Source organism: Labrus bergylta, chromosome 7, assembly GCF_963930695.1.
Source record: "Labrus bergylta chromosome 7, fLabBer1.1, whole genome shotgun sequence".
Taxonomy (NCBI): domain Eukaryota; kingdom Metazoa; phylum Chordata; class Actinopteri; order Labriformes; family Labridae; genus Labrus; species Labrus bergylta.
Genome location: NC_089201.1, coordinates 9,537,022 through 9,557,421, shown reverse-complemented (window position 1 = coordinate 9,557,421; position 20,400 = coordinate 9,537,022). Strand labels below are relative to the sequence as shown.

At 39.1% G+C, this 20,400-nt stretch overlaps 2 protein-coding genes across 3 annotated transcripts in view; one reads left to right on the top strand and one right to left on the bottom strand.

Annotated features, from left to right (window-relative positions):
* The first annotated feature begins 496 nt into the window (after positions 1–496).
* On the top strand, positions 497–8,968 carry si:dkey-238o13.4 (uncharacterized protein LOC560780 homolog). Its single transcript, XM_020642424.3, has 6 exons — positions 497–705; positions 2,380–2,487; positions 3,722–3,861; positions 4,072–4,168; positions 5,633–5,757; positions 6,997–8,968. Exons 1-6 carry the CDS (start codon positions 621–623, stop codon positions 7,171–7,173), a joined length of 732 nt encoding a protein of 243 aa, XP_020498080.2. The 5' UTR covers positions 497–620; the 3' UTR covers positions 7,174–8,968.
* Positions 8,969–16,538: 7,570 nt separating this feature from the next.
* The window catches only part of vps9d1 (VPS9 domain containing 1), a 28,532-nt gene continuing 24,670 nt past the window's right edge, over positions 16,539–20,400 (bottom strand). For both annotated transcript variants that reach the window (XM_020641136.3, XM_065956948.1), the window contains 2 exons: positions 20,116–20,232; positions 16,539–18,761 (listed from right to left, as the gene is read on the bottom strand). In XM_020641136.3, the coding sequence (XP_020496792.2) occupies positions 20,121–20,232 (112 nt within the window). In that variant the 3' untranslated portion in view covers positions 16,539–18,761; positions 20,116–20,120. The remainder of the gene's footprint in view (positions 18,762–20,115; positions 20,233–20,400) is intronic.

The window sequence follows — 20,400 nt, the reverse complement described above, 5'->3', positions numbered from 1 at the left end:
ACTGTACTAAATACATTCACGGTGTTACTAAACTTTTAATGCACATTTCACATCGCTAACAATCTACAGAAACGGTGTAACATGTAAAAAAAAAACACATTTTTCAAACCGATTTTTCCTGACATGAATTATGTTTTCTTTGCCTGCACAATAAGTCAGATGTTGACGTCCACCCCTCCACTTCGTCGCATTATTCTGGGTGTTTCTAATTGTGTGTTAGAATAATGAGGAAAATAACAACTTAAAGAAATTAACATCTATTTTTTAAACTTGATTCGCCATATTATATATATATATATTATATCTGATTCCAGTACCGTGCTTCATCCACAAGATGGCAGCATTTCATCTTTTAAACGCCGAGCTATCCACAAATTGAGTTATCCACAGTTTTAATCGGTGGGTAATCTATTTAAACACAATCACACAGAAATATAGCCCTTTCTCAGATATCTACGGGCGTGGCTTGAGTGACTCTGTGTACAGGGGCGGAACTGTGCCCGCTGAGTTTGGTTTAAAAACATGGTTCGGCCGTGGTGCTCGGCACAAGTCTTCAACTTCTCTCTCAGGCAGACTTTGCATCCTTCAGCCTCCAGCAGGTCTCTGCAGCTGTAGCCAGCATGCCAAACTCGGACAGGGTTGTCTTAGCTCTTGGAGGAGCGGGGACTGTGGGCTCTGGGCTAGTTAAAGCACTTCTAGATCAAGGTAAGCAAACCAGGATGCTGTGGAAACAGTTTTACGCACAGCCTATCTGTCTCACATGCTTAACGCCATTGATTTCTTTCACAATATAATACAGAGTTAACATTTTTTGAGCATTTGGCTTCGGTTTAATAGTCAATGAAAATGATTTTGAAGTACATTGCCGAAGACCTGCCTTAATCTTATTTTGATTTCGCACCTGCATTCATAAATAGTTGTTTTTATACACTTGTGTTTCATGGACAGGTCTAATGATCAGGTATTGGGGTCCACAGTATCTGCGATGAGCTCTCCATCAGTGTGCGAAACACCTTTTTTTTTTATCATTCAGAATGATCCGTGAGTCGTTCACCCCAAAGCCATGAAATCAAAAATCTCATTTGGAGACTGGCATCAAAATATATTTCAGAATGTTCAGACCCCACTGGTTTTATTTATATTTCTAATCTTAATCATTGCGCTTTAATTTGATTTTGAATATATTGGTTAAGTCATAATAATGCTTTGATTCATTGTGTACGATAATAACTTTTCAATCACTCCTTGGCAAACATATAGCCTACAGAATAAACATAATTATATAAAAATGAAAGTTAAATAGTTAAGCATCATATTAAAAATCATATAATACTTAACTTGTGTAAATACTACCATATATACCCTACATGTTCTGTTATTTGATGAACACCTCTGTCAGAGAACAGTTTTTGAGCAACACTGCTCATTAATGAAATGCTCTTTTGTAAAACAAATTAGTATTTGTTAACATATTCCCCATTGTCTCCCACCCTAAAAACTTAATACAGTAGCCTACAATTTGTGTATAAGAATATAAACAAATTCAATATTCTCTCCTTTTTGTTAAATAAATACTATATGTATCAATTATTTAAAGAAATGTCCATACTTTTTATTTGAAAATATGTTCTGTATATTTGAGCTTATTTCTAAGGTTATATCTTCAGAGTGCTTGGGGCTGAGGACAGACTTACATAATGTTGGTATTTTTTAAGGGATTTACATGACTATACCGAAATGTGTGTTGTGACAAGGCAGGACGAGAGAGGTCAGGAGATGAAAAACATGAAACAACCTGCAACCATTTTCATATAACAGTTGCATGTGTTTGGGTGGAAATATGTTATTAATATTTATATTGGAAGCTTAAAGGAATAGTCAGAATTTGCTTAATTGTTTTTTTTAATGAATTAACTGTTGGGATTTCTCTGCTGTTGGTTTGATTTACAAAGTGCCATACACTCTCAGTTTCTGTACTTCCTATCCTATCTTTTCTTGAATTACATTTTGTGGTTTAAGGTACGAGTCAAATCAGTTTTGGGACCATCTTCATCCCTGATTAGAGACTGTTTCAGCCCCAAAGCTGAGATCTATTTGGGTTATTTATTGTGTTGTGCTGCGTCTGCACTCTGCATGAACCAGTGCAAGAAAGGAGCAGGAGGACGCTGTGCAAGAGTATATCCATAGCTTTCCTGTTTAACTGAGCAGAAAGTTACCATCTGCTGCTGCGTCACATTTATGCCTACAATGACCCTGACAAACAGATTAGAACACTGTAGGTCTTTGTTTGTTTTCATGTCAAAGGGATTATTCCTAATGTATCTAAAAGAGCAGTTTACACTGTCTATACATCAAAGATATTAATGTGTGTTTACACAGGTTTCAAAGTTGCAGTGATCTCCAGGGACAGCAGCCGACTGGAGAGACTCCGTTCATTTGTCTCTCCCAACACAAAGGATAACCTCACTACTATCGTGGGGAATGTGGGTGAGTTGAGTTGTCGAGTTACATTATCCTCCCTCTCAACCCGATATCTGTCTGTAAGAAATCAAGGTCATTTATTTGTCACTTTACATAACAGAGTTACATAATGTTATTTACATAATTGGTTTTCCAATTAGAACAGAATAATTGATCTGATTATCCTTTGATTATCCTTTGAGTCAAAATTTTAAGAAAACAACCGGGAATTACTCGTTATCACCAGAAAATGGAGTAAATCAAATGCATTGATGCAGTCCAGTCTGTGTGTCTGCAGGAAAAAAAAACAGCCTATAGCAGAACCCCTATACATGAATGAATAAACCCCACCTGGTCTTGTCATGAGCACAGAACAGGGTAGGAGTCAGGAGTCTCACAAATTGCACTGGAGCTGAAGAGCAGAGCTGAGAATATCATTCAGATGAACAGCCAGGACAGAAGCAGAAAGACACAGGCTTAAGGCCTGGCTGCTTGTTTTGCACATGTCCAGCATGAGACTGGGGATGTTGACCGGGTGGCTAGTAAGGTAGACTATGTAGTTATGAAGTTTTAATTTAGGAAAAAGCGGCTGAAACGTAGGAAGTGAGGAACACCACAGTACAGCGGAGCTGGTGACTGCTACAGCCCAGGATCAGGGAAACAGTAACAGCTAGCTGAGGGTCAGACAGTTCAGGCTCCATGTTGGCAGGGACAGCCTGCTGAGAGCCAGGAACTGTTGTCGCTTGGGCTCTGAAAGGGAACCAGACAGGACTGGCGGCTGCTCTGGCACTGCTCAGTGGAGTCCTTGTGAGACTGGGTAACAGAAGGTCAGGATGGAGACAGGAAGTGGATGATTGGCTGGAATTGATTATGTCAGCGTGCCTCATTGAGCACACTCCTCAAAGTGATTGTAAATGGCTCAACTTTAAAACTCCTGTGAGGAATTTGCATTTTATGTTATCTTATCTCTTTGATGATCTTGTCATCTACATGTGTAGATTTCTGATAGAAAAAAATCTCCTCTTGATTTCTTGTACCAGTCAAATGTATAACTCAGTGTGAATCTGACACCTACCCTGCGGTACAAGTTAAAAACAGTGTGAAATAATAAACAAATAATCAATCTGTTTGCTCTATCTATCATCTATCTATCTATCTATCTATCTGTCTATCTATCTATCTGTATCACACTCTAACACAGAGGACAAATGGGACATTGTCAGCCTGACCACAGTAACAGAATTTATTTTCTCCATTTCAGGATCAGAGGAGGGAGCAGAGCAGGCCAAGCAGGCCTTGCTGAAGGCGGTGGGGAAGGTGACAGACATCGTCTCTTCTCTGGGCTTCAGTTGGTGGCAGGGAGGACCCCCACACACACAGTCTCTTAAAGACCTACAGTGGGTGAGCACGCTCATACGAACCAGATCAATAGCTGGCACTGCCAATGGTGTTGAGTAGATATAACTCTTTCTTGCATTTGATCATATTGCATGCTGATGGCAGAAGTTTTAAAGCTGTCATTTTCAGGCAAGCCAAGTCTTCATGTAATCCAAAGTGAAATTCTGATTCATGGGTAATTATTTCATATTGTATCTGTTGTCAACTCTCTAGGTGGTTGAGACATTACTTTTCAGCACGTTTGTCTCATGGAAGGCCTTCTTTCCCTTGGTGAGAGACGACCCCAACAGCACCTACACCTTCATAACAGGTGACTGCCTGTGATTTTTGTTTTCTACTGATAGTAGAACCCCTGTCAAATGTACGTCACCATGTAGTACATGCTTGTTTTCATGTGAGACACATTAGAAAATGAACTTATATGCTGTTTGGTTTTCGGTGGTATACCAAGAAGACAAATATTAAGGCTCTGTAAATTAAGAATGTTTTTCTTTGGCCAGATAGGGTGAACAAATCAACTTCAGTATTATTTTTTTATCACTTAAAACATCAATATGGTGAACATGCTATCTTATAGTTGTGCTTTCACCCAGCCAGCAAACAAAAGCAGCAAGTAGTTGTGTGTCTGGCCAACGGATAAGTCAAACACATGTACAACATTGTAGAAGTTATTCCCTGACTGAATGTAGCTGTCTGCTGAAACCATGGGGCATTGCATTAAACCCTGTTTTGTATTTATTTTTTAAAGCAAGCAAAATTAAGACCTCAGATTTATTCTAACCTTTTTCCTCTACTCAACTTAAATCTCTAGGAGATCTCAGATGTGATTTTACCTTAAAATATGCATGATGTAAGTGTACAGATTACCATTGATCACTTTGACTTGTGCCTCTTCCACTTTGTTATTTTATTGCTTGAACCAAATTTTTTAAATCTAATTTCAATTGTAAAGGCTTTAACATTTGTTAGATTATAGTTTTTATAGCAACGCAAGTTTCAGTCGTTTTAAAATTCTCTCCAATAAACTAAAATAAAGATTTGTGATATTTTTATAATCCATGAATCTCTGTCCTTGACTACTTCATGTATGCATTTTGGCAAGCACCTAAGTCTTCTGTATTTTGTAAAATAGGAACATATATCATATTGAACATGGAGAACATGGAAGACATCTTTCTTTTATTTATGTCAGACTGAACATATTTAAAACTAGTTTACTGATTATTTAATTGTCAGTTTATTTTGGTCCTTCGACACTCAAGCTTTTAATTCTCAGTCAGATTGATAAAATGACATGATGGTGAAACAAAAGATGTTTGTAAGCCTTCAGGGCTTTTTACCAAAGTGTTCTTTCTATTCAACCCAGAAGTATAGAATAAAGATTGTATTGTCAAGCAAACAATGAAAGAAGGAAGTCATGTTTTGGAGGTGGCGTAACTTGACTTTTGGTCAAATATACTGAAACCCACGGTTTGTCTTTTAGTGTATGTATACTCTGTCACCTGACTTTATAATAGCCTTTTAATGGCACAATTATACATTTCAAATTTAACAAGAAAGTTTAAAACATTTTTGTGCTGAATGACATGACATGACTTTTCTCTTTATGTACACATTCTATTTACATTTTCATGACAGATGTAAGAATGGGTTAAGCACATCTGCAGGTCCAACTCTAGCACAAAGCCACTCTGCCCAGTGGTGGAAAAGCTGTGAAAAAAAGACTAAATGACAGCTTATTGAGTTTGTTGACCTGTGCTGCTCTGTGCCACAGGAGGAGCAGGTGAGAAGCTGCTGATGCCAGGTACAGGCTTCCTGACAGTCGGAGCTGCCAGCACCCTGTCCTTCTGTCAGGTTCTACGAGAGGAGTACCCTGATGTGTCCTGCAAGCTCAACCAGGTGAGACTTTAACACTTGAGTCTAATTTTACAAGTTTTGGTATACAACACAATTTATGTGATGAAGGTATAATGATGTGACTACAACAGGTAGTCAAGCCACACTTGAGTAGTTGAGTAGACAGATTGCTCTTACCCTAAACTCATTTAATACTGCAGGTTAGTCAGCCAACACTTTAACATATGATACTGTACATCCTTATAAACAACTAATGTACTATAAAATAAAAAGTCTTATCGACTAGTAGTGTCCACAAATACATGTTTAACAGAGGGTCAAAGTCTGTACTGTAGTCACTCTGTTCATTATTTAAAGGTTCAAGGAGACAGTGTAAGTATTATTGAAACCGTTCACCGTTGCTTTATTTCAAAATCAGCTTGGCTGACATTAAAACCATGACCCATCACATTTGTGCAAGACTTCTTTGAAGCGGTTTAGCCGTACTCTCAGTAATTTACTGAGTAGAATTGGATAAATGATCTTGAAGTATAGAAGTAAGAACCATAGTAAAATATACCCCGTGTGTTTTATTGTTTATACTTGAGTTTAAAATGACGTCTCTTTGTGGCCCTCAAAAGCAAATGAGAGCATCAGTGACAAGATTAATCATTTAGTTATTGTATTTTTTTAATCGTAGACGGCAGCAGAACAAACCTTTTGGCAGCTATGTTTGGGTGTGGAAAATAATTGTTTCAGATTTTGTAACATTTGGAAAGCTGTAGGCCTGAACAGAGCTGGGGTAATGATGGGTTTCACTGGTATTAGTGCTGCAACAAGGAGGTTAGTCTCCTCTGCTGTAGACTTCATGTAACAAAGAAGGCTTTAATTTCATTATTCCTATCATGGAAAAAGACAGAAACATGATTACTGTTTACAGTTGTTGATGAAGGCAGTTCTTAATGAAAAGTCTGTATAATTAAAAACACTGCTTCCTCTGTTTGTCTGCGCGTTTATTTACGATTGGTGAGCTTAAGGTCGACTTAAGGCTCGTGAGAATGGTTCTCCTTCTTTGATGTTGCCACAAACTAGAGGATTTATTTTATAATCTTGTGCTGTGCTTGGAAGAATGATGTCATCAGGTAAAATCTTTCTGTTTGGTGTTTTGTACAGGTAAAGCACTTTGTACCAAGCATTAACGTTTAAATATTTGCTGTGCAGAGTCACACACTGCTTCTCTTTAACCTTCTGTAAATGTTTCCTACCTCATCTGTCGTTCCCTGTCTTGATTGGTTCCGGCAGGTGAAAATCAACACAGGTGTAGGCACTCCAGAGCGCATGGCACCCGGCTACCTGAACCACCTGGACCTGGGCGAAGCCGTCACCGCCCTTGTGGGAAGACCAAACACCTCCCACACTGTCTTTACAATCAACTGCCCCGCTGACCTAAAGACTGTCCTTCTGGAGAGGAACCTTTAATTCTTCTTCCAGAGTCTTTTACCACATCTACACTTCTTCTTCTGCTCCTACTTTCACTGAACACTCTCAAAGAAAAAAAAAGATTTACATCTTCTTCTTTTGTTTGTTTTCTTCTCCAAGAATTATGAACCCTGTCTATGCACACCGTTTCAATTGTTGCTTCAAATGACACTGTATATAATCTGATGCCTATTGAGTCAGCAACTATTTCCTCTGCACGAGCTGTTGTGATATGTCTGTAAAAGAAAAATTTAGAGCTCTGAAGGCAAATCTGAATGGAGGGATTTTAGATTCAATACAGCCAAGTTCACTCGAGTTCTCCACTGACTGTTAAACAGCAGGTCGAAAAAACAAACTACTACCCCAATGAGATATGATATTGTGTCTTGGTGGGTCGACGCCGGTTCGTTCTTATTCTGTATGAGTTTCATGCTATTCCACAGTTTGCAAATTGGTGGCATAATTGCCAAAAAACATAACAAGTGAGCTAGTAAACATACATTCAAATACGTTTGATCAAAACTGAATTTGTGAATATTTAACAAAGTTGGACTTGTGTCAATTTAGTATTGAATGTAAATGTTACTTTTTGAACTGGACTAGTCCATTGGGAATCTTTTCAAATCCTGAAATTAAAAAAGAGCAACAGGTAGAGACTGGGGGAATACATCTCTACTACTGATTCCTGGTCTGACATTTTAAGGACTCAGCAATAGTGTAGATGTAGCTGGTAGGTGAGTTTTGTTGATGATTTGACCTTCCTTAGATTTTATGAAATAGAAAAAGATCCTGGGAATACTGAAGACTAGGGGCACTCTAGATGGGATGTTAAGAGCCTGACAGACTAAACCATTCGTAACCTTTTGTGGAAGAGACATTGTAAATTTAAGCCCTCTTAAAATGAATGGCAAGCCTGTAGAAAATGTCCGATTTTAGTATTTAAGTTGCAAGGAGTCTATCCACCTTTTCCAGATGAGTTGGATTTCCTGTGTATCCAGCAAGTCACACACTGTCTGCATGTGGTTTGCTTCAGAAGTATGAACACCCCAAAATCAAATTTTGCTATATAAATAAAAGGAACACATTTATGTGATGTGTTGCCCAATCACAGCTAAATAGAAATATGTTTAAACATATGTTTTATTTATCCAATTTTCTATACTCAAGTCGGAGAGGAAAGTCTGACATTACAGCCTGCGATTGCTGCATACTACCTCCCGATTTCTCCAAGAAAACTGTAGCTAAGGGCACATTAGCATTTCTAAAGCCACACAACAATGTGACAGGTTTGAAAGAAGAGAGAGAGAGGGAGATATTAGCAATTTCAGAAGCTTTTAAACAATGTGATAAGCATGTTGTTGAAGCATTCCGACTGGTTATATGCTTGAAGTGAACAAGTACATAAAGTGTTGACGTAGTTGTTGGTAGAATTATTTTAGAAATTCCATACTTTCTCACCTCAGCACACCTTGTTTAGTGCTGCAAAAGACAGTGTGATAGTAAGTTTGTCAGTTTGGGGAGTAAAAAAAAATGGTGGCAGGTGTCAGACCAAACTACACGCATTTCACTTTAAGCATTCTGACCCCTTGCAGATGCAGATATTGGCCCCAGAATAGTAATAGTCATTGGCATGCTATGATGAAACACCCGATCAGAACTTGACTGATTTGCGTACACAAAGGTTCCAGCATGGATTTGTCCTTTTTATCCCTTAATGCAGAGTTTAAATATGTCAAATGGAAGCTTAAATATGCAGCATTTTGCTTTTAAAGTCCAATAAACCAGATATGTCCTACATCATGGCTCCTGTGTATCCATCATGGTGTGTTAATTGTTGTTTTTACTGTTATGGTAATATTTTGTAAAGCACCTAGCTCTGTGGAAGGTGCTATACCAAAAACAATTAATATTATTATTATTATTATTATTATCATTATTATTAGAACAAGACAGAAATCAAAGGTCTCCTCTATGCTGATGACTTGGTGTTGTTGTCTCCTACAAAAGAGTGTCTACAGCAGCACCACCTCCATCACTTCAGTCAGACCTGGGCCCTGACGGTAAACCTTTCCAGAAGCAGTCCAGGAGCCAGGAAAACATTTAGCAATTTTATTTGGGCACATCTAAATTACAACACACAAAACATTATCCATATCTTGGCCTGCAGATCAGCTCCACAAGAAGCTTCACCCTGGCCGTGAATGATCTGAGAGACAAAGCAAGAAGGGCTTTCTATGCAATCAGAAGAAATATCAAATTTGACATCCCAATTAAAATCTGGCTCAACATTTTTCAATTTGTGTTAGAACCAATTAGCCTGTATGGCAGTGAAATCTAGGGACCAAAATTAAATCAGGATTTTGACATGTGGGACTAAACAATAATCGAAAAATTTTACGAGTTCTGTAAGAACCTCTTACATATTTAAAAAAAGACCCCAAACAACACATGTAGAGCAGAACTCAGCCAATATCCCCTCCTCCTCAAAATACCAAAAAGAGCACTCAAATTCTATCAACACCTAAAAACAAGTGACCCCCAGTCTGACCATTGCACTGCCTTGAGCTGCCGAGAGCTGAAGCCAGATAAAAGTCCCCTCAACCAGCTGGTTTAGAGGCTTCACCCGGATCACATGACCTAGGCTGGACAGCCTCAGGACCACAGCAACACCTGAATACTACCAAACCAGGCTCAGGACCCTAACACCCCCCTGATTCGACCAAATCTAATTATCAAAAAAGAAAAATGCATAAAATATTTTGAGGAAATAACTCAAAAACATAATAAATTAAAATGCAATTTGGCCCTAAACAATTACTACACATTGGAAGATTACATGAACACTGTAAAAATAAAACACACAAGAAAAGTCCTGACAAAGTACAGATCAGCTCCGACCAACGGTCAGGCCCCTCATGGATCCTCTCCAGTTCGCCTACCAGCCCCGACTAGGTGTCGAGGACGCCATCACCTTCCTGCTGAACCAGGTCTACGCTCACCTCGACAAGCCGGACAGCACTGTGAGGGTCATGTTTTTTGACTTCTCCAGTGCTTTTGACACCATCCGTCCGGCTCTACTTGGTCAGAAGATGACGACAATGCAGGTGGAGTCCTCGTGTCCTGAATTGTGAACTACCTGACTGGTAAACCACAGTATGTGCGCCTACAACACTGTGAGTCAGACAGAGTGGTCAGCAACACCGGGGCTCCACAGGGGACGGTCCTGTCTCCCTTCCTCTTCACCCTCTATACCACGGATTTCAACTACAACACAGAGTCCTGCCATCTTCAGAAGTTTTCTGATGACTCTGCTGTAGTTGGATGTATCAGCAAGGGTGAGGAGGCTGAGTACAGGGCTATGGTGGGTGACTTTGTCGCATGGTGTGAGCAGAACCATCTCCAGCTCAACCTGGCAAGGAACTGGTAGTGAATCTGAGGAGGGCAAAAGCACCGGTGACCCCTAGTTCCATTCAGGGGGTCAGTGTGGACATTGTGGACAACTACAAGTACTTGGGAGTCTACATAGACAATAAATTGGACTGATCTAAGAACGCTGAGGCCGTCTACAAGAAGGGCCTGAGTCGACTCTACTTCCTGAGGAGGCTGAGGTCCTTTAACATCTGCAGGACGATGCTGAGGATGTTCTATGAGTCTGTGTTGGCCAGTGCTATCCTTTTTGCCGTTGCATACTGGGGCAGCAGGCTGAAGGTAGCGGACTCCAACAGAATCAACAGACTGATCCGCAAGGCCAGTGACGTTATTGGGGTGGAGTTGGACTCTCTGACAGCGGTGTCAGAGAGGAGGATGCTAACTCAGTTGCGTTGCATCTTGGACAATGTCTATCACCCACTCCACGATGTGCTGGTCAGAAACAAGAGCACATTCAGTGCCCCCCCCCCCCAAATAAAGTATTTCTGATTCTGCCCTAAATATCAGGCTGTGAGGGAGGATTACATCCCCCAGATAACACATGTAAACCCTGAGTAGCACACAACACACACACAAAAACTCCCATATCTGCTGAGAGAAACCACACTGTGAAATTATAGCTGCAAAATTCATCACAGACAATCAATCAGATTTTTTTAAATATATATATAGCCTAGCTAATTGTTATTCTTGTTAAAATATCATTATCGCTAATTATTATTGATACTTTTTAATAATTAATTATTTATTTTTATTATTATTGTATAATTTGTGATTATAAAATTATTGTCACTATTTGGCAATATATTTACACATTCATGCCAATAAAGCATATTGAATTGACTTGAATTGAACTGAACTGAACTGAACTGAACTGAATTGAACTGAATTGAATTGAACTGAACTGAACTAAATTGAACTGAACTGAATTGAACTGAACTGAACTGAATTGAACTGAATTGAATTAGCCTGAAAATGTGCCTTTGTGTAAAAGGCAAGGTTTGTTGTCTCAATGGGGATTGCATAGAAAAAAAGTAAATGAATAAAAAGCAGAAAAGAAAGACTGTTTGGGTGCTTTGACACATTTACATCCCCATAGCGTGACTATTTGACCTGTTTACCAGCACCAGCATGCCACAGACCCCCTTATAGTCCCCTATATGTGCAACCTGTTATTTGGGGCACCACGTCCCTTAGATAAACTGAACAGAAGTTTGGAGGTCACAGTCATTATCAGAGGGGCCATTGTTGTCTTGTATACCGTGTTAATGCATACGTGCTTTATTAGGCCCGAGGGACATGGGTGACTGGGATTGGATATGAAAGATTAGTATAGTAGGTGGGGGTAGTCAGTCAAATGAACTTGTTGGCTGACTCAATTAGTCGAAAATATAATTGAACCTCAAAGGAGAGCCCATTGGGCCCCACTCTCTCTTCTCTGTCCCCCCATCTCCCTCTAAGAAAGACGGAAAGGTCAAACACACCCGAACAAACAAGCATTTGCCTCTATTGATGACTGATCTCAGTCTAATAGGAAAAGAAAACTTTCTTTTGTTTAAGAAGGAACGAGGGGCCTCGGCCTTCTACAGGAGACTCAATAGACAGAGGATCAGTCACAAAGGTTAGTGACTGATCAGTGATCAGATTAAATGACAGAAAACTGGGTGAAAATATTTGCTTTGATGTACGACCAGGCAGGCCAAAAAGAAAGAAGTGTAAGTTAAAGAATAATGTAGAATTTTGATTAAGATTAAGATTTACTTTATTGATCCCCGCAAGGGGAAGTTCTGTTTTTACACTCTGTTAATCATGCAACACACACATAAGCTGAAATATACACATGCACAAACAGGATTTTAGCAGCACAAATGGCTGGTCAAATATTGACAAATCAAGTTTAACACCTTAACATCAAGATATAGTGCCATCAATATCATGATATTGTTTGATCAAATGGTTCAGAGGTGCTAAATATAATATAGGTATCTGAATAGTGCTGCCATGAGGACAGCAATTTGTTTTTGTTCTTTATGAAACTGAATGATAAAGAAATGTTGGGCGGCTGTGGCTCAGAGAGTCGAGAGTCTGTTCTCTCCGCTGGAATGCTGAGGGTCGATCCCCAGCTCATATAGTCACATATTTAAGTGTCCTTCGGCAAGACATGGAACCCTGAATTGCTCCCGCTGCTGCATCAGGGATGTGGGAATGTGTATGATATCAGCACTGATAGACAATTTACGTAAGAGCCTGAATGTGGTATGAATGGGTAAGTGTGACCTGCAGTGTAAAAATAGTAATGTCCATTCATCCTTTAAAACAGCAAATACGACCATGAGAATAAGATTGATTATTTCAGTACAGTGTAATCAATGCATGAATCTGCTGCCCTGATGTATCAGACAAAGCCAGTCTGAATTCTGATGAAAGAGCCTTGTTTTGTCAGTTCCATGACAACGATTGACTATAAGCTATGAGGCTAACTTTTGTGTTTTTAGTGAAGTGCCTTGTATAAGCGCCAACATGGTAAGTGTTTTTCTTAGCAAAATGACTCCAAAGTTTTTGTTAGATTTTGTCCTCATCAGGCTCACATTTTTGTATTGAAGTGAAAGGTCATTGCAGTTGTTGGCACAAAATGTTGTACTAATATTAATGTTACTGTTGGGATTCATTGTAATTATTTTGATGATCTTTTCACCCGTCATGCTTATTGTTTGTGTTTCTCAATCATGTAATATTTATTATGGTATGTGCTGCTGCCCTCTTGGCCATGTTAACCTTGTGAAAGAGATATTGATCTCAATGTGTTAATAACCTGGTTAAATAGTTAAATAAAAGTTACATTTTTTTTTTAAATCTTTTTAATTTTGTAAATACTCGTTTCTGAACAAAACGCTGTTTTGTGTTCTGCCGATGGGCCTGCAGTTCATGTGTTTGTGAGCAGATGAGTGATGTCCATTTAAAATATACCTGCCAGATTTTTTAAACCATCTGACAGGATTTTTCTCATATCTTTATATTATTTAAAAACCATCATTTGTATAATATGTACAGTAGACTAAATTATCACAAAAGTTCAGTATAGTAAATCTAGAAAATGCCAAAGTTCAGCTGACATAGTCTTTGTCGGCATGTTGCAGACAACAAAAGTCCAAAGAAGTGTCCAAAGCACTGCCATGTCTACAAGAACAGAGGCACTGACATGTACACTCTTAAACCTTTTTAAAGATGGGAGTGACGCGGTGTAAGGTTTAGTCTACCAATCTCGGACCAAATAAAACATGCTGAGGCTCAAACCCAGGGCCAAAAAAACAGGAATGTGTAATTTACTTTGGCTGGATCCCATATTTTATTACAGGACAGCAGGATAAAAGTGGTTGTATGCTGCAGAAGGGATTTCATTAACCTAGGTAAATAGGGGTAATTGCACTGAAAGAGCTCAGAGTAAACATATTTATTTTGCTGAGTTACAGTTCATACAGTACTGTAAGGGGAAACATATGAAGTCATCGGCTGATGGGTTTTTTTCTGTGCCACATGAGCATGCAGGGATGATCGCACTGAGGAAAGAAGAGTATTCCAGCAGTAAAGAGGTGGGTGTCAAAATGCTGCTCTGCTTTTGATTAAAACTGGAGTGGCCAAGACGAGAGGGATTAAAATGTTTAACAAGAATGAAAAACAAGTTGTGATCTTGGCAGTAAAAAGCTGTGCCTTTCGTGAGAGCGCAGTGGGACCTCACTAAAGCTGTGTTAAAGCGTAAAGTTTCTGAAAAACCAACACCACAGGCTGCCTGAGCCAGAGGGGCAGGGCAGCTATGCAGGCAAGAGATTGTGTATGTGTTTGTGTTTGTGTTTGTGTGTGGTCCAAACTGAGATATGACCTTTCCCTGTCTGGAAAAAGTGGACGGAAGGATGATGAGCCCATTTGTATGTGCTTTATAACAGCTGCTGACATGATTGTTACTTTGGGAAATTATTGATACAGGCTTACATACTCAAGAGGTTTGTGTCATATCAGCAGCCAACTTTGAGGTCAGGGAAGCACAGTGTCAGAACTCTCAAGTCACGCTATCTCCACCAGGGTGTGTCCCATCCAGCTAACAGGACACACAATCACTGACACTACAGCAAAACAGAACTGTAAACACGGATATAATATGCCAACCTTTCACTCAAGTAATACCTTAATGGGGTAAGAAATGAATGGTATAGGGCCAAAGTGATTTTAGGGAAGACTTCAGCATCAACAAATATTCCTCCAAACACAGACATCCTAAAGTGATGACACTCAGACATGCACCACCTTCCAAGTTAGTAACAGGGGCAGAACAGTGTTGTGTGTGCGTGTGCGTGTGTGTGTGTATGTGTGTGTGTGAAGCTTCAGCTGTGTGCTCACATGCCATGCCCCTCATGTTTTTGCAGATTAAATGTATGGCCTATTGACAGTGGAAATCCTTTACGGCCCTGTTGCGGATTTGCAATCTGTAAGTGACTAAATACACATTTAACTAATGAGTGCAAAAAAAACCCCAAAAAACAAAACAAAAGTGCTCCAAACGTAAAGTCAAAAACAGACAAATACAGAAAACAAATTCAACAGAAAAAAACTGCATATTAAGTCATTGGGACTGAAATTCCACAAGCCTGTAGTGGGTGCAAAGTGGAACACCTTTAATTTAAAAAAACGTAGTTCATGGACACAGGCCCTCATGGCTTATTCGACCAGTTAACACTAGAAGCCCACCTTGGCAGAGTGGTCGTGTTTTAGCTGTGCCCAAGAATACATCTAAGGTGGTTTAAACTACAGTGTCTGCTGTTAGTTTAAACCACTGGGAAGAGGAAATAATCCTGCTGAACTGCAATGGACCCATGAAACTCTGAAGCTGAGGCAACAAAGCACCGGTACAGGAAAAGGACATTCATGAAGAGAAGGAGCAAGAGAACAAGAGTTAGAAGAGGTTGACATGAAGGGTGGTGTTGTGGCTTTTGGTGCTGTTCTGACTGATTCATAGTGGCATGTTGTTTTTTCCTCTGCTGCTATTTATCCATGTGCCCCTCACTGCCTCTTGAGTCACCCAGGCATCAACCCCAAACAGACATCCTAACAACTGACAGCCAAATAAAAAACATGTCACATCAGTTGCTGTTAGTGTTGGGATGTAGGAGGCGGGGATGGTTGTTTGAAGTGCTACTGTAAAAGCCCTATCTCTTGTAAGTAAGGATCAATGAGACCGAAAGATGACTCTAATTAATGATAACTTTTGTTCGGCCTACAGTACTCCCAACCAATCGAAGTCCATCAACATCTTGGGCAGAATTGGGCACACTAAAAAAAAAAAGGGGTCAGCCTTCAGCTCAACCTCTAAACTATATTTCTGAGTCGCCTACTAGTCTGGGAGGCAGTCATGCTCATTCACACATTCATTCAAACAGCATGGTTGATGGGCATGGTATTAGCAAAAGAACTGATTTTCAAAGACTAGAAGACACAAACTCCACCATTCTTCAGAAACTGGTTGTATAGACTAGTCTCTGTTGTCCACTTGGAATAAATGTGAACTAACAATCTGAAATGTCTATAAATGGTAAGAAACTCCAAAATGCAACAATAGGACTGTTTATGTCTGTTCGTTTGTCTTTACATTTTGAATGTTAACGTTTTTTTCACATACTCATTATTATGGATGAATAGCAACATGAAACTAACAGCAAGTGCTAGCCTTAACAGATGCCACAGCCGACAACTACAAAAACGTAGCATATTAGCATTAGCATATTTGCACTGTATGGTTGCAACAGCGGAAGAGGACATCTTTCTTTTTGGAGAATTTTTGATAACTTCTGTTAACACCATGTACTGCAGCATTACTTTATAACTCTTATTAGTGAAGGAGAAGCAAAACTTTGAACCACAAAAAAAAACTGATTGAAATATTGAAATATTTCTCTGTTCTCTTTATTGACCAGTTTCTTAAATACATTCATCCTTACCATTTCAACATTTCCCACCTTTCACTTCAAAACAGTTTAATAATGAAACAACATTTACATTCTGTTTTATAAAAGGAATGAACAATGGATAATTCACAAAATTAAGAAGCTTTTTCCACTTTACAAAATATAGCATCCTGCTCTTTAAACTAGAATCACATTGTCAGTTATAACACACAGTTTTCTGTTTTTGGTATTCAGGTCACAAAATAAAGGTAACAGTTACAAATTCAAAGCAGTTCTTATGACATCTTTTCACATCTTTTGGACAATTAAATAGCATCAAGCAAGAAAACAAATCAAACTAAATAAAATGAACATATAACATAAAAAAACAGTTGTTTCAGTCTGTAATTGACAGTGGAGTCAAGTCTACTGAAACCAGAGTATAAATTGCATATTTTATCCCCATCCACCAATAATAAATCATATTTGTATTTACTGATGATCATCAAGTTTCAAATTTAAAGAATCCAGATTTCCTAAATATCCAGCAAAAAATGCACCAAAGCAACACAAAGTATTGTTTTGGACTATTCAGATCCATCACTGTTAACACACACACACACACACACACACACACACACACACACACACACACACACACACACACACACACACACACACACACACACACACACACACACACACACACACACACACACACACACACACACACACACACACACACACACACACACACACACACACACACACACACACACACACACACACACACACACACACACACACACACACACACACACACACACACACACACACACACACACACACACACACACACACACACACACACACGACACTAATGGGGGCTAAAAAAAAAAAAAAAAAAATTCTGAAATTTGTGAGTTCATTCATACACTGGTACACTAAGATGCCAATGACTGCCTGGATAAGGTAAACACACACTTACAGTAAGACTAAAAAGAAAAGATAAATCAGCATGCTTTAAAAACAGTCACTCAAGTCAACATGATTTGGAAAATGAAATGCATAAACATCAGGATCCTTTCAGGTGAACACAGACTGAGGTCTGCACTTACCTGTATTTAAAACAAAACTGTTAGAATGGCTTCATAGAAAAGTATTTTTTGTAGCTTAAAATATCAGTCAAGAATTCTGTCCAGTCATATCAAGTGAAACATGAAAAGTTGTAGACATCAAGAGAAGCATCGGGAAGTGGATAAAAAAAACTATAAAAGTAGGCTGTGAAAAAAAAAAGAGTCTGTCTACGTTTTTAGCTCTCCTTGAAATGGTACAATGATTTTTGAGCTTGTTAAAAAAAAAAAAAATCAGTAAATACTTAAGTGGACGCACAGATACAAGGCAACTATAACAATTACCTTTCGATCAGAAAACAAAACTGAATAAATCTAAATTGCCAAATTGCGTTCACTGTTACTTGCAGTCCCTGTGGCTTGTCTAGCAAATAGTAACACACGCTTCAAAAGCGGACAAAGTGCGACAGTGGTACTACACACAGTTAGTACTAGCATACAGTCATCTAGCATAATTCTGTTTGCCTAACTGAAGAGTTATCCAACATGCTGTTACATGCAAACAGTGACTGACAAGCGACACTGCAAGCTGAACCTTAAAACCCACAGTCATTCCTTCTGTATGACATCTGTGCCAGTTCCACTCTCTGCCTGTTAGACAAGTCTGCAAATAGATCTACTGTCTGAACTAAAAACAATCAACCAGTGTTGCATGAACCCTAAACTCTTCATCGCCCAAAGTGTACATCATAATATAATTCATTCAGTCTTTCTAACATACAAACAGACACACCCATGCATTAACAGTGTCTCGTTATAAAAGTGCCTGTTTTAGTAGGTTAATAAAAAAGCAACAATATACAATTTATATGTTCAAATCAACAGAAAAAAAATATTCTGGTTTATATCTCCAAGGAGTCATAATCAATGTCATCCCTTCAAATAGTTCCCTCGAACATCAACCACACACAATAATCCCTTATAACAATCCAGTGTAAGTCAATTCAACATTGCTTTGCTGTTCCAAAACCAATCTTTAGGAAGCCGCAGTAAAGTCTAGTCTGGCCTTGTAGGGTTCAATTTGGTTAGAAACCACTCAGGCTGGTTGAGTCCTCTGGTGAAGAAACAGGTTTAGACAAGCTGGTTTAGTTCTCTGTTGGAAGAAGAGTAAAAAGAAGACCTTCTGTTAAATAGTCAATGTGTCTGTATGGTAACGTGTCTGCACAACTAGCAAGGAGCTGCAGGTTAAGCTGTTTCTCTGGAGCACAGTGGCTGTGCTCTGCAGATTGAACTGTCAGGAGGGTCCAGTGACTGCAGGGCCTTTTAAAGATAATATCAAATGTTATTCTCTGCATTGTTACAAGTGCTGTATTCTTGGTTTTGTTTTGACTGGGCTGATGAAGTCCTTTTGTTGACAACAACTGTGGATAAACTGTGTCTATATAGTAATTTCTAACTAAATCTCCAGTGAGAAATACTGAAAAATGCATCCTGTTTTCAGTCACCCAGTAGATATGTAGCTGTGTGCAGCATAGCAGGCTTCAAAATTAAATATTCATCAAATATTACAAAACTAGCTTGTAGAGGAACCATTCTATCACTGAGAGCTTTGGAGGATGCCAGCTGAGGTTGTCACATTTTATAAAATGAAGTGTCATTAGGCCCGTCACTCTGAGTAGCAGTGTGGAAACATCACCTTGGGCGCCAGACAAGCCATTCAGGGACACGCTCATCCCTGAGTAAAGCATCAGTCTCAGTCTACTTCACTCCATGCGTCCCTCTTTCTCTCAACACATCTCTCCTCACAACTGCTCAGAGGGACTGGTGCATCACAGTTCAGTCAGGTCTCACATACAGTGAACTCACTGAGACACCAGTGAGTGCTTCAAATTCTATATACTTTATCAATCCCAGGGGGGGAAATTCATTTTTACACTCTGCTATTGAGACAAAAGCTACTCACACACGTGAAATACACTGTAATACACGCATGAACATACAGGCAGAGACTTCAGAGTGAGGGGGCTGCACACAGCGGACAAGCAGTTACATACAACAATTTTCCATACTTTGGTCCGTACCAGAACTTGAACCTGTGACCTTCCGGTTCCCAACCCAAGTCCCTTCAGACTGAACTAAAATTCCATTTCTAAAGTTACTCTTCCCACTTTTGGTCTTGCGTGTTTTGCAATGAGCTACGTTTTGTCTATAATGCAACAGTATTGAAACAAAAATAATCTGACACTAGGTCAACTTTCTATTCGTCCATTTCCAAAATGTAAAGGGTCATATTTCTCAATGAATCAATTTCACACTAGCTTTGGTTTTATCTGCAGAGCCTTTGAACAGGGCTGGAATCACATACATTTTATTCAATTTTAAATTACCGGTATTTAAAGTTTTCATCACCACATGGAAATAAAACACTCGTCATAATTTATCTGTTCATTAATTAGTGTATGGATGGATGATTTCTATCAGAGCATCACGTATGGACCTTCTTTTACCTTTTTCATATGAGCTTGTTGGGCAAAAGGTGAGATCCTCCTGTGTGCAAAGACTCAACATAGGCCAAGGCACTCTGCATGGAGGTCAGACAGTAACCTTCCTCTCCTATCAAGTAGCTGAAAAATAAGCAAGGGGACAAGACATCAGTTAGAAATAGCAACATCAAGAAAATTGTAAGAGATCAAATAGGAACACAGCAGAACATTTTCTCTACACAGAGTAGAAATTACCACACCAACATTTTCCAATGGTGACTAACAGAGAAATAATTTCTGCTCTACATG

Excerpts from the sequence above, each read along its gene's own strand:
- si:dkey-238o13.4 (XM_020642424.3), top strand. The coding sequence starts at position 621 with ATGCCAAACTCGGACAGGGTTGTCTTAGCTCTTGGAGGAGCGGGGACT. Across the intron at positions 2,488-3,721 it reads TACTATCGTGGGGAATGTGG|GATCAGAGGAGGGAGCAGAG; the intron begins GTGAGTTGAGTT and ends TCTCCATTTCAG. Across the intron at positions 5,758-6,996 it reads TGTCCTGCAAGCTCAACCAG|GTGAAAATCAACACAGGTGT; the intron begins GTGAGACTTTAA and ends TGGTTCCGGCAG.